This window comes from Electrona antarctica (assembly GCF_951216825.1).
Source record: "Electrona antarctica genome assembly, chromosome: 22".
NCBI classification, from domain to species: domain Eukaryota; kingdom Metazoa; phylum Chordata; class Actinopteri; order Myctophiformes; family Myctophidae; genus Electrona; species Electrona antarctica.
In genome coordinates this window covers 24,779,835-24,791,951 of record NC_136805.1, presented here as the reverse complement: position 1 = coordinate 24,791,951, position 12,117 = coordinate 24,779,835, and the positions used below count along the sequence as shown (strand labels likewise).

Genomic DNA, 12,117 nt, shown 5'->3' with positions numbered 1-12,117 from the left:
ATCCCTAGGAGCTTTGTGGCTGTTGCTCCTCTACCATAACTATGCCTGGTGTTTGGAAGGCTCTCAGTGTGTCGGACAGAGTGCAGTAGTTGGAGGGGAGGGAGCTGGTGCTACAGAATGAGCACCCTGAGTCTCGCTCCACAATGGCCTCTGGCTTCATCTGTGTGGCCGTTGGAGGTGATGGCGCATGGGTCACGGCATAAGAGAGACCCAGTAGAGCAGCATCAGAATCTGGCAGAGGTATGTTGTAGTACGGGCTATCCTGAATGGTCTTCTGGTGAGTCTGTGAGGCACTGTCTTCCTGAGTGTGCTTGATCAATGCATCAATTCGGAGGGTTGTCTCTGCCGTCAGCAGGCCTGTGTCATTGCTCGGTGTCACCACCCAGCTCTACATTAACAAATTGTTCAGGCAGGTAAGCTTGACTATTCACACAGCAGTCATTTCGCCTAGGTTATTATAATTATCATCCCCCCCCCCTGAGATAACATGGTAAATTACATTGTGTTCAGTGCATTGCATGCGAGAGGTCCTTTTAGGCATACCTTGAAATCTCCCTGGCATTCACTGTACAATGACTGGAAGTAGGGTGTTGGAGTTGGGATGAATGTGCGTAGCCTTGTCCTGCAAACATTTAGATTTGGTAAGGATCACTGTTTCATACGTGTGTCAGACAGAGAGAGAAATTACATAGCTGATAATTGATCCAGTCTGGTTTATCATTTGAAGTGTTGAAAGCTGTAGTACGAACTTACTTCATAACAGGCACTAGACCCAATAATAGCAAGAGTGGCGCCAGCACGCATAAGGAGATGATCACATTCTTATCCAGTGGAGGAATGATGGTATTTGCTGTAGGGTCTGTATTCAAGAGCATTGAAAACAAAGCTGAAGAGCAAAATGTCAAATGGTATGGCCTCATTTCCATGTGTAAAATATTCTGTGTAATCTTTAGTGCGATGAATATAGTGTAGTCGGTGGCATGGTCATAGTTTATACAGATATACATAGTTGCAACCTCATCTGATTTCTTTCAAAGCGAGAAGGCCACGGATGTACCCTTTTCAGCAGGAGCTGTCTGCAACACATTCACTCCAACAACTCATCACATGTGACCACCCGACTTGTCATGCGTTGTCAATCATATTGGAGTTGGGATGAGAATGTGATGCCTCATGCATAATGTGGACATAGACTTAACATTAAAAACCTTTTTTTAAAACGATAAAAAAGAACAAGGCATCAGAGGTGAGCGTGAGCCCTGTAAGGCACACCAATGTGAGGCATTAGCCAAGGAAGTGTCCATGGTGCAAAGCCCACTTCTGCTGACTATCGTTCTAGTTGCTTACTGATAGTGAATTGGCCTGTCTGATCATTCAGTCATCAGCATCAGGTGCCAAAAAGCCCCTTACCAAGCTGTGAATGATGGGTGAGAACAGGCTGTGTTTTCCAGTAGACCTCAGGTGACCATTCACTCCATTGTCCTCCATATAAGACATGGTTGGGACTGGACCGGACCTTAACCGTATACTCCGTGTCGGGCGCAAAATTGAGGTTATTCACAGAGAAGCTTGTATTGCGTGTTGTTTCAACCTGGAAGAAAAACAAAACAACACAGATCCAACCATACATTTTGGCTGAATAGCACTACAGTATATGGGGTCTCCAAAATCTAGTTACTGAAATATGTCAATTATTACATTCTAAATTTATAATAGTAATAAGGTATGATGTCAATACAGCCAGTAGTTTTGGATATATGTTTGGGATCAAAGTGGTGGATTGACGTACGGGCCGCCACCACCCTTACTTGTAAAGCCTCTCAACCTACTTACTAGTGGGACTAAAGAAAGAAATGGAGTGAAAGGGCTGACATTTCTTCTCACAATGTAGAATGGGATAAAATAAATGGCCTAAAATGAAAGGGTTAAATGAAAGTTTAAATTGGTAGCCTACTTTGTTCATCGTTGTCCGATGTAAGACTCATAGGGACTCGGGGAGCCATAAAAGCACGTTAGTAAATTGGTTATCAGAACATTTCTATTGAAATCTTACTTTATCTTTGTGGTCTCTATTATAAAAATGAAGTTGAAACATCAGCTTCTTGTTTAGGCCGCTCTCATAGTTCTCATAGCCGCTCCTCCAGCTGAAGACGCATTGACTGCCGTCCCAGATGAGATGGCATGGTGCATTTGGTGTAACTGCAAAGAATGATGGCATTGATTGTACATACAGTATTCAGAGGCTTTTTAAAATTGATGGCAAACCTTGGTGAAATGGGTTGAAAACATCGGCAAATATACTGTTACTGTGTGTGTGTGTGTGTGTGTGTGTGTGTGTGTGTGTTAAACGGTCGAAACAATAGGTTCATAACGTACTGTTTTTTGCTGGCTTGTATTTGTCACCAAGCACCTCACAGTTTTCAGACCCATCATGTCTCATTTGACAAAGAGAGATTTCAAAGACGTGCAAGTCTGTGAATGTCTCACGATAGTAGTAACTGTACTCCTCATCCAAACCATCATCGATGGTCGTGTTAAATGAGCAGTTATAATGTCCGTTTGTCTTCCTCAGTTGGCACACATACTTCTTCCTGCACATTGATGGATGACATACTCACATTTGTTACTTTAAGTAAAAGTATCAATACTGCAATATAGAAATACTCTGTTACAAGTAAAAGTATTATATAAAAAACTTTAGTCCCAGTTTTCAGATGTATAAAGATCTTTTACAAATCACCGCTCTACAAGCTCACAACACATCGCGGCGCGCTGTGAGCTTGATCAGCTATTTTCAAGTCTATATATGGGGCTAAAGGGATTAATGTATGTTTTGTAATGATTATCTACAAAATTACTAGTAAGTAAAGTTTTCAAATAATTGGAGTGCAGTAAAAAGTACAATATTTGCCTCTGAGCTGTAGTGGAGTAGAAGTAAAAGTACTGACAATTGGAAATACTCCAGTAAAGAAAGAACATGATCAGGGATAGACAAAGTAGCAACAAGACCAGACCAACATGATGTCATATACTAAACACCATTGAAATGTATGATTTTCAAGTGGGAAAGGGTGATGTGTCTCACTCTCCAGGCAGGTAAAGTTGCCTAAATAACAGCCTGTAGCCGTCCAGAGGGGCATCTGTTGGTGTGATGGCCAGGGAACAGTACACGGTGAATAGGTAATCATTCACGCAGCGGAGGTTACGGTTCACCCCTAGAAATAACAAAAACAAATATTCCGACATCACTCAATTTGTGCTAGATCGAAAATAAAGTGTGGCAAACGGGTGAAATTAAGGCACCATTCCTTTGTGGTGCCTTAATCAGGGACTGCACATCAGGGACTAACTATTTTAACCTATGGTAGGCATAACTGAGAACCCCCTATTACAGTTCTCAAACTTCTCCATGTCAAGGACGCCTAAATTAAGTATCAAGTGTCCATTTTTTTTCCCCCAAGATTTTGATGAACTACAAGCTCACAAATTCACAATGCATGGCTATAAATAACTTAAATACAGGCATTACCAATCAGCAAATTACTGTGCAACAATATTGCTTGTCAATTATGCAATGACACTGAAGTTATGAACCAATCTCAATATTTTTCTATTAAATTAGCTCATATAAAGCTGTCAGAACTTATTGCATTAGGTTGCACTTGTTAAGATTAAGAAACACTGCATGGGCTAGAATCGGGGGGGGAAAAGCATTGGTTTTCTATTCTTTGAACAGGTAGAACATGCAGGATATGAAATTACCTGGGATTGTAGGGTTTCCATGCAGATAGACGACAGTGACACACATCAGAAGGAAGGCAATAGGGAGCGTCATACTTCAGCCTCCGTGGGGGGTGACCTGGTTAGGTTATCATCAAGGCAGCGCACACACCATCCCAGGCCCCTCTGAGCCTGTTTGAATCATGTTTGCCTCTGTATCACATAAAATACCCTCATGACAAGCACGCAAAGTGGGAGGTATCAGACAGATGCTTCATACTGATAGCTGTCAATCAGTGCTTCCTATCCGAGAGGATGTGCTTTTTGTGAGCAGGCAGTTGAAATTAGGACCTGTAGCCTACTGAGGGTTACAACCTATTTAAGGTTTCATGACATTCATTTTCATTATTTTTAAACAACCTGAACTTTGAACATTCAGTGGATTTTCTGTGGACTGGGATTTTCTCTGTCTGTGAAGCCTTTTGAGCTGCAATGAAAACATGCAAAAACAGTGACATCTATGGGATTTGCTGGCTCTTACATCACACTCCACAGGAAAATCAGAGCACTTGTTTGAGCCAGAAAACCCCAGGCCACAGAAAGTGTTAAAAGTTCAGGTTTTTTTTGGGTGCAATTGAGCTCAGAAAAAGAAGAGAAATTCCAAAAACTTAATTTATGTCACAATCCCTTTAAGGGTGAAGTAACACAAAATATAAGTTGGGGGTTTCAGGATTATACACTTTTATAGCAAGTCATCCACTTTATATAAAATAAAGCCTCTGGTTTGTTTAATTAATTTGCAGAAGAACACAAGTTTGCACATCATCTGCCATTTTGTGTGACAGTGTGATTACATTTTGGTGTACATACACAATAAATACCTCCGGCCGATATGTAAACCCTTCCTTCTATAAGTGACTGCACTCTTGTGAAACTTCAAAAGAGCTTAACTATAAATTTCACTATTTGAAGTATATGTATTTTAGGAAGGCAATGGGACCTAGTGTTCTATATAAGATTGTGTTTGTGATCTCAGTTTTCAATGTCTTGCCATTAATTCAGTATTTCCATGCCACAAACAGGCGGTTAGTGTGGATATAGTGCATAGAATTTCTACTTCAGTTGATGCTGAGAGGCCTTTTAAGGTTTAAACTAGGCTATGCTGATGAACTTGATAAGATTTGGTTTCATGTTATTGATTGTACTCTTATGAAAGATAGCACATTTGGGAGATTGTGTGACACTTCCTCTCTGCTATGTGAATGTGTCCATATTACACTAGTATTATATTAATGTGTTTATTGAATAATATTAAATATTATTTTTGTCCCACAATTTTGTAACCCATTTTTCCACCTGGTGCCAATGAATGTAATCCTGGGCGCTACTCCCCCTCTGCCAACCTGGGGAGAGCTCCGAACTGAGCTCATGCTTCCTTCAATACCACGATATGTCCTACCGGGGAGTTTCCCCGTCCGACTGGCTTGGCAGCCTGGGTGCCCAGACGGTTGCGCTAACCGTCCGGGCCAGTTGATTATACTATACAATGGTTATCCCTTTAGAATATCCCTTGACTGTACTACCTGTACTGTTAATAAGCATGTTAATAAAGTATTAAATAAATGAATCAATCAAACGGGCTCTGGCCGAGCTGAAACATTGTCCAAACTGGAGTTATAATTATGTCACAGATACTGTAGACAACTGACCTCAAAGGCTGATCCCCAGGGAATCAGAGATCCACATTGGAACCTGTGTGTGTGTGTGTGTGTGTGTGTGTGTGTGTGTGTGTGTGTGTGTGTGTGTGTGTGTGTGTGTGTGTGTGTGTGTGTGTGTGTGTGTGTGTGTGTGTGTGTGTGTGTGTGTGTGTGTGTGTGTGTGTGTGTGTGTGTGTGTGTGTGTGTGTGTGTGTGTGTGTGTGTGTGTGTGTGTGTGTGTGTGTGTGTGTGTGTGTGTGTGTGTGTGTGTGTGTGTGTGTGTCCATTGTATTGAAGTACACCATACTAAAGCAATAGTGTTGTCAGCCCCATGTGCAATTGTTCTTTTATAGCCACAGAGAAAAGGAAGCTAATTCTACGGATGTAGAATATAAGACAGTTGACTGGTGTCATGTTGTAACAAAGGCTAGAGAAGAAGCTGTTAATATAACACCTAGAATGCTCCTGCGGCCCCACATCCCATGGTTGGCTATAAAGACTTCAAAGCAGGAAACGGGTATCAGTCTTTTTATCCCACAGTGTGTAAGGTCAGATTTAGTTGGGGCTCATTCTATTCACATACATCTGGAATGTTTTCATGTCCCACTGTGCATAACTGCAGCTTATTTTGTATCTCTTAAGACCTCTCTGTTCAAATCAGTACAAGCTTGCATTTAAGAAAAAAGAGCCACCGGCACTGAAGCCCTTGTGAAATATAACGTGTTTTGATATCGCAAAAGAAGATAAGACTATCTCATGTTTGGCTCTGCTCTATCTAGATCTGCTCTCTGCTCCTTACCTTCTGATAGCAATACCTCTTCCAGTATTAGCCTTTTGATTAAAGAAAAGAGATGAGAGGAGCTAGACATGTTTCAATTTAATATAGATAAGGTACAACAGAAATTGAAAGGAAATACATACATTTATGTTGTCAAAAAGATTCATAATAGTGAAGAAATATAATAAATAGTAATAAGATGAAAGATTAAAAGTCACATATTTGCAAACATTGTGTTATTGCTTTTTACGAAAAGTAATACAGGTGTACTAAGTGTTACAGTGCACCGACATAAAAAATGACATGAAACAAGTAGCGTTTGTGAGAAATTGTACGGTTTTCAGTGTTAACAGGAAAAAATGCTTGGTCAGTCAGTGTAAAATGCTTTCAATAAAACCATTTCCTTTAGCGAAATAAGTGTAATTGGTTCAAAATGATTTAATAAATACATACCCCACCAAATGGAAAAACAAACAAATAAATAAAAGACATTCCAGCGTGGTGGAAATGGATAACAAGAAGCGATGAAACCATCCCATTGAGGCACACAGGTCTTGATCACTCACTCACAGGCCAGTTTGCCATCAAACGAGGACAGGGTGATGGCGAACGCTTGCAGGGCACACATAGGGAAACTGTAGTCCATAGAGAACACGTCCTCTGCCACACGACCAAACTGCATCACAATGTAATCCCCTGGAATAGACATGAAGGGATTGGATAGTTGTTAAGAGGAAATGTGCACATACGTGTTACTTTGCATTCACCCATACTAACTATTAGGAGTAGTGAGCACTCAGTACAGCGCCCATAGGGAGGGGGTTTTACTCTGGGCAGTTGTGCTTTTTGTGAGCAGGCGGTTATAAGTCGAATCTTTAGCCTACTACTGAAGTTTATACTGCTATTAAAGGGTCTGTAAGTGATGAAGTGAGAAAAAAACGCTTCCACAATCAGATCTCTGTTTTCAATGTTTTGCCATGCATTCAGTATTTCTATGCCTTGCACAGGCAGTAGGATAGGATAGTGCATAGATAGTTAATAAAATTTCTACCTCAATCGTTGATGCTGAGAGGCCTTTAAGGTTTAAACTAGGCTATGTTGATGAACTTGTTACGATTAGAGGTGATGGTTTCATGTTGATTGTGCTGTTATGAAAGATAACACATGTTGGAGATCGTGTGCCTCTTCCTTTTTGCTGTGCACATGTCCATAATGCACTTGAATATCGTCGCTGTCGGGCAGAAACCTTGTATCTCCATAATTCCGCTTTTTTTATGTTTTGTTATCGTTCATCATACTACTACTTCATCAGCAAGTGAGCTTGTAGAACTGTTACTTTCACTATTTTAAATAGTACATTTATAACAGATTTTGACACAGTTGTGTTTCCACTGCCCATTACAATACACACTCCTACCAAAGTACTTTGTCCAGTGTTCCCTTTGGATCTGTATGTTTTGGGAGGAAGGAGGATCAAGTACCAGAGCTTTACGACTCACCATTATCAGGATGGATGATCTGGAAGTTTTTAACGGAGGCCTGAGTGACTCGCCCATGGAAGTTGAGCACATAGGACTGGGTTTGTTCATTCCAGCTGGGGGACTTGTTGATCAACGTCACCAGGTTGTCTGTGTTTCCATTCTCATGGCGTGCCAGTAGAGTTTCTGTATCCTGTCAAGTCAAACTTTATTTGTATAGCACATTTTCTATACATGGAAACTAATGAAAGAATACAGAATATACAAAACTAGGCAGTGAGACTCAAAGTGTGCGGTGGAGGTGGGTGCCTCATTAAGTTAAGTGGCAAGGAGTGGGTTTGGGTTTAATACCGGAGGTGAGGCTGACAAAGTTATGAAGGGGCAGCAAAACTAGCATCCATTTTAGGACCTTCCCTGTGTGATTCTGCAGGTTATAATTGCCTAATAAAGTCAATGAGATTCTCATAAACGTACATTCTTTGGGTGAATGGACACTCTTTCATCATTCTCCAGCATGCCAGGGATGATAATCGTCATTTTCCTTGGTCCTTTGAAACCTAGAACATTCTTTTCCTGGAATGACAGTTGATTGGGTTACAGTACAGGTGTAGGTTTTCTCTGTTGCCAAATCAGCGATAATGTTTGGAGTGTGATACAGTATGTGCATTGGTGGGCTATGGGATAAGGTGCTTTTCTCTGGAGCTAAGTATTCCCAAACTCCTTTCTGAGAAAAATTATAATTTGGAACTCACATAACAAATCGCTACAAGCTCTTGCCGGACAGATTCACTCTCTTTGATGAAAGGCTTCTTCTCTGGGTTTTCCCCTCCATCGTATACGGTGAACTTAGTACCCAGCACGTTGGACCTGGAACACAATGAGATGTTCCATTCTAGGATGAGGCAACTGCCTTTTCAGACGTTCATACCTCATATGATTGATGCCATTAACGGTAAACATTTCAAAGATCTGCCAAGCTACAAAATAACTCTCATACAAAACAAGAAATTTTAAGGATACAATCAACATTCTGCAATCAATGTTCTGAACTGAAATTCCAATTGACCGCATCAGATGAAAAATGATAGAAGGCCTAATATTACTTCATCACACGATTGTGTTACAGATTAGCCCTAATAGCCAGCCAAAGACAGAAGAAGAGAATGGACAGAGTACCTCAGTTTTCCAATATAGCTGTTTGTATCTCTGGATAGATCTGTGGGGTCAGTGGAGATTAGATAATTGGAAGTTGTGCTCTTCTTCCTTTTCCGGCCTGCCATTAGAAATACCTAAGAGATGACAGATGACAGTAAAACAGGGACAGATCAGATGGAGTGGGACCGCCATTAAACTCATATTTAAATAAAGTGTAGGTATGTAAAACTAGAGTATACTTAAATTACTGTAATGTGTGTGTGTGTGTGTGTGTGTGTCAAGCACATTTTCTGCCTAGATACAGAGAGGGTACCATTCGGTTCCTACCCGGGGATTACTGATGTTTTATTTAATATCTTCTTTAAATGACTAGGATCTCAATAAATCGACATCTTACCCTTTTGCCATCATCCTTTTCCATGTGAAGGTAGTAAGTGGGGTACATGCCCTTCTCCACACCTCTCCTGTCCCTGGTGATTCTGCACTGGATCGTTGTATCCCTGGGCGCCGGACGCAATGCAAACTTCTCCAGGTCTTCCACAGAGATGGAAGAAACAGACTGCAACAAGAAAGACTGTCAAATGAGAGCTTAAAGCTCATATTACATGATATCTGTACAAATGTCGTATTTGTAATTTGTGTGAAATGTAGTAGTTTTTACTTTTTCACTGCCCGAGGAGGACCTCTCCCTGTAATTAGAGTTGAGCAAGGCCAGAGATGTTTCGGTTTTCTCTCGTTTTTTCTTTTTTGTTTTTTTTTCATCCTCTTTGCCCTCACCATCATCACTTATTTGGCACATGGCTGTGGAAGGAACAAAGCAAATAAAGGTATTCCATAAATGAAAATTCCTGGGTCCCCAGGCCGTTTTTTGTATCATGTTTGTACAAAAGCTAACTCACACGTGTTGAGTTGTTTCTTCTTTGTAGCGTGACGAACAGATTTCTGGGACGACTCTTCCTTTTCGCCTTCGCTTTCATCACTTTTATTCGCCTCAGTCCTTGCCAACTCTAAAAATGAGTCAATATTAACGGTTGGGGTCTCCAGATTTTTTTCTGTGGTGGTGAGACATGCAAATACTGTAATAACTGGAGATATTGGCTCTGCTCTGCTACTATACCATTGCATTATTATGGTCTTACGTCATACTTTCTGGGGACAGTGGGGAGGTATTTTTTATCCCCTGTGTGTGAATGTGGTCAATTGTCTGCAGATGATACATTCACTAACAATATAACCTTGAAAGACTTACGCTCTTGTTCGTCAGTGTTTGTTATATCCGTGTCTTCAGGGATGGATCCTTTTAGTTTGCCCTTCTTCTTGTTCTTTTTGTCTTTCTTCTCCTTGTCTTTATTGTCATCCATCTCTCCCTCTTCATTCATTTCTAAGTCTGAAAACATATGGAAATGTATATTAAAACCTGGCTGCTGGACATAATATGTAAAGCAGCCAGGTTTTATGTGCTGTGCTTGAGGTAACATATTATGTTACCTCAAGCACATGACACAATATTATTTTGATTTGTTGTTCGTGGTCTTACGCTTAGGTTTGTCCTTTTTCAGTTTCCCCCCCTTTTCTCCTTTCTTCTTGATCTTTTTTCCGTCTTCACCGTCCTGGTTCTCCACGTCAGACTTTGGCTCTGGCTCTTCTTCGATGTCTAGGTCCATGGTCCTGGGGGCCATTGGCCTCTCAGGGCGAGCCTCATCTGAGGTCATGGTTGTGGTAACCCCAAACTCACCAAGGCTGATCTCCTCCAGGGGATTATCATGACCATGTTCAGCCTGAGCATCTATGGTAGACAACAAACAAAAACATGGTACCGTTTGATTGGGTGTTTATGTAAAATGATATGTAAAAATGTAAAATGTAAAAAGATGTTAACACCAGAACACAAACAGCACAAGACTTGAATTGTCAACAGTATACTATAACTGTAGTGATGACTATACTACTACTACTACTACTACTACTACTTCACTTCTAATACTGTTTATTAATACTACTACTGCTATAATTACTTAGTTCCTACTACAGTACCTGTACTATATACTACTATGACTAGTACTACTACTTATAACTACTTATGTAAGCTGCTATTGCTATCAGTACTATACTTATGCAATTACTACTACCTCTATATATTTAAGTAGTACTACTTAAATATATACTACTACTACTTCTACTGCTATTACTGTTTCTGTTACTACAACTACTACCGCTTCTACTACTATAACTGCTTTTTCTACCACCACTACTAATAATAATAATGACTGCATTAAATCAAATTATATTATACCACCCACCATTCAAAGAAGTGTTGCTAAGGGACTGGCTAATTAACAAAGGCGTGTCATCAGAACAGCTGCCACCCTTGTCCTTTTTTTTCTTGGGCCGTGCATCTCGATTGGCTATCACCATCTGAGCATCAGCCCGCCTTCTCTGCTGTTTCTTTACCAGAAGTGTTCGCTGTTGAAGGTTTATGGTTAATTTGGTTACATTGGTACTAGAAATATAATAGGTGGAGACCAACATTCTTTATTTTAATTCAGAACAGTTTATACAATGGTATTTACAATATAGGGCCCTACATAACATGAATGAACTATGAAAAATTGTTTAACAGAGATTAACATTATTCAGCAAGAACTGTGAACCATATTCACATGGCGCCCAGTAGTTGTATGTCATATTTGGGGGTGGAATAACGCTTGTCTTCTGGCTGCCTCTGTATTCGTCCCTGAGCATTATGTCATGAGCAATGTGAATATGGTTAAGAATAGTAATAACAATAAGCTACCTGCTGCTCAAAATGGTTTAGCTGACTGCAGAATGGACGTTTCTATTAAAGTACCGATTGTGAGTGCGATTACAAAAATAAATGCAATTGAAGATACAGAATATTGGTATGCTCAAATACTGCTTTTGTTTTTTCTGGTAACCATAGTTCATCACTCCATGCTCATCTGATTATGACACTGAGGGTATCTTATAGGCTATATTAGCTCTTTGTTTTTAGATAGATATGGAATGACTTTTCAATGTTTTTTTCTTTATTAAATTAGCCGTATCAGTATTACTGTAGTAGGCTACATATGGCCTGACTATAACATTTCTTGTACCTGGTTGTCGAGCTTCTGTTGTCGCATATCTGGGTCCTCCATGTCCGAGTTAAGAGTATAGCCTAAATAAGACTTGTAAAGATCCACTGATCACAGCTTGGCCACAAGGTATTATCAATATATGCAAGTGTATTATCAATATTTGTCTCAAGATAGCATTAAAGCATTTACCA

At 40.2% G+C, this 12,117-nt stretch overlaps 2 protein-coding genes across 3 annotated transcripts; both read right to left on the bottom strand.

Moving 5' to 3' along the window:
- Window positions 1-4: 4 nt before the first annotated feature.
- On the bottom strand, window positions 5-2,440 carry LOC306915048 (interleukin-21 receptor-like; the record flags this gene model as incomplete). Its single annotated transcript, XM_079492294.1, has 6 exons — window positions 5-388; window positions 544-622; window positions 754-859; window positions 1,411-1,591; window positions 2,054-2,199; window positions 2,377-2,440. 6 exons carry the CDS (start codon window positions 2,438-2,440, stop codon window positions 5-7), a joined length of 960 nt encoding a protein of 319 aa, XP_079348420.1.
- Window positions 2,441-6,537: 4,097 nt separating this feature from the next.
- LOC306915748 (uncharacterized protein) lies at window positions 6,538-12,117 on the bottom strand. Of its 2 annotated transcripts, none has more exons than XM_079493341.1 (12): window positions 11,945-12,117; window positions 11,129-11,291; window positions 10,366-10,614; window positions 10,078-10,215; window positions 9,728-9,880; window positions 9,490-9,629; window positions 9,226-9,387; window positions 8,850-8,962; window positions 8,426-8,540; window positions 8,148-8,246; window positions 7,695-7,866; window positions 6,538-6,891 (listed from the first exon to the last, which is right to left on the bottom strand). In XM_079493341.1, the coding sequence occupies exons 1-12, from the start codon at window positions 11,984-11,986 to the stop codon at window positions 6,758-6,760; spliced, it is 1,680 nt and encodes a 559-aa protein (XP_079349467.1). In that variant the 5' UTR covers window positions 11,987-12,117; the 3' UTR covers window positions 6,538-6,757. The 2 variants fall into 2 exon arrangements, with proteins under 2 accessions (XP_079349467.1, XP_079349468.1); XM_079493342.1 differs by having other exon boundaries at window positions 9,728-9,835.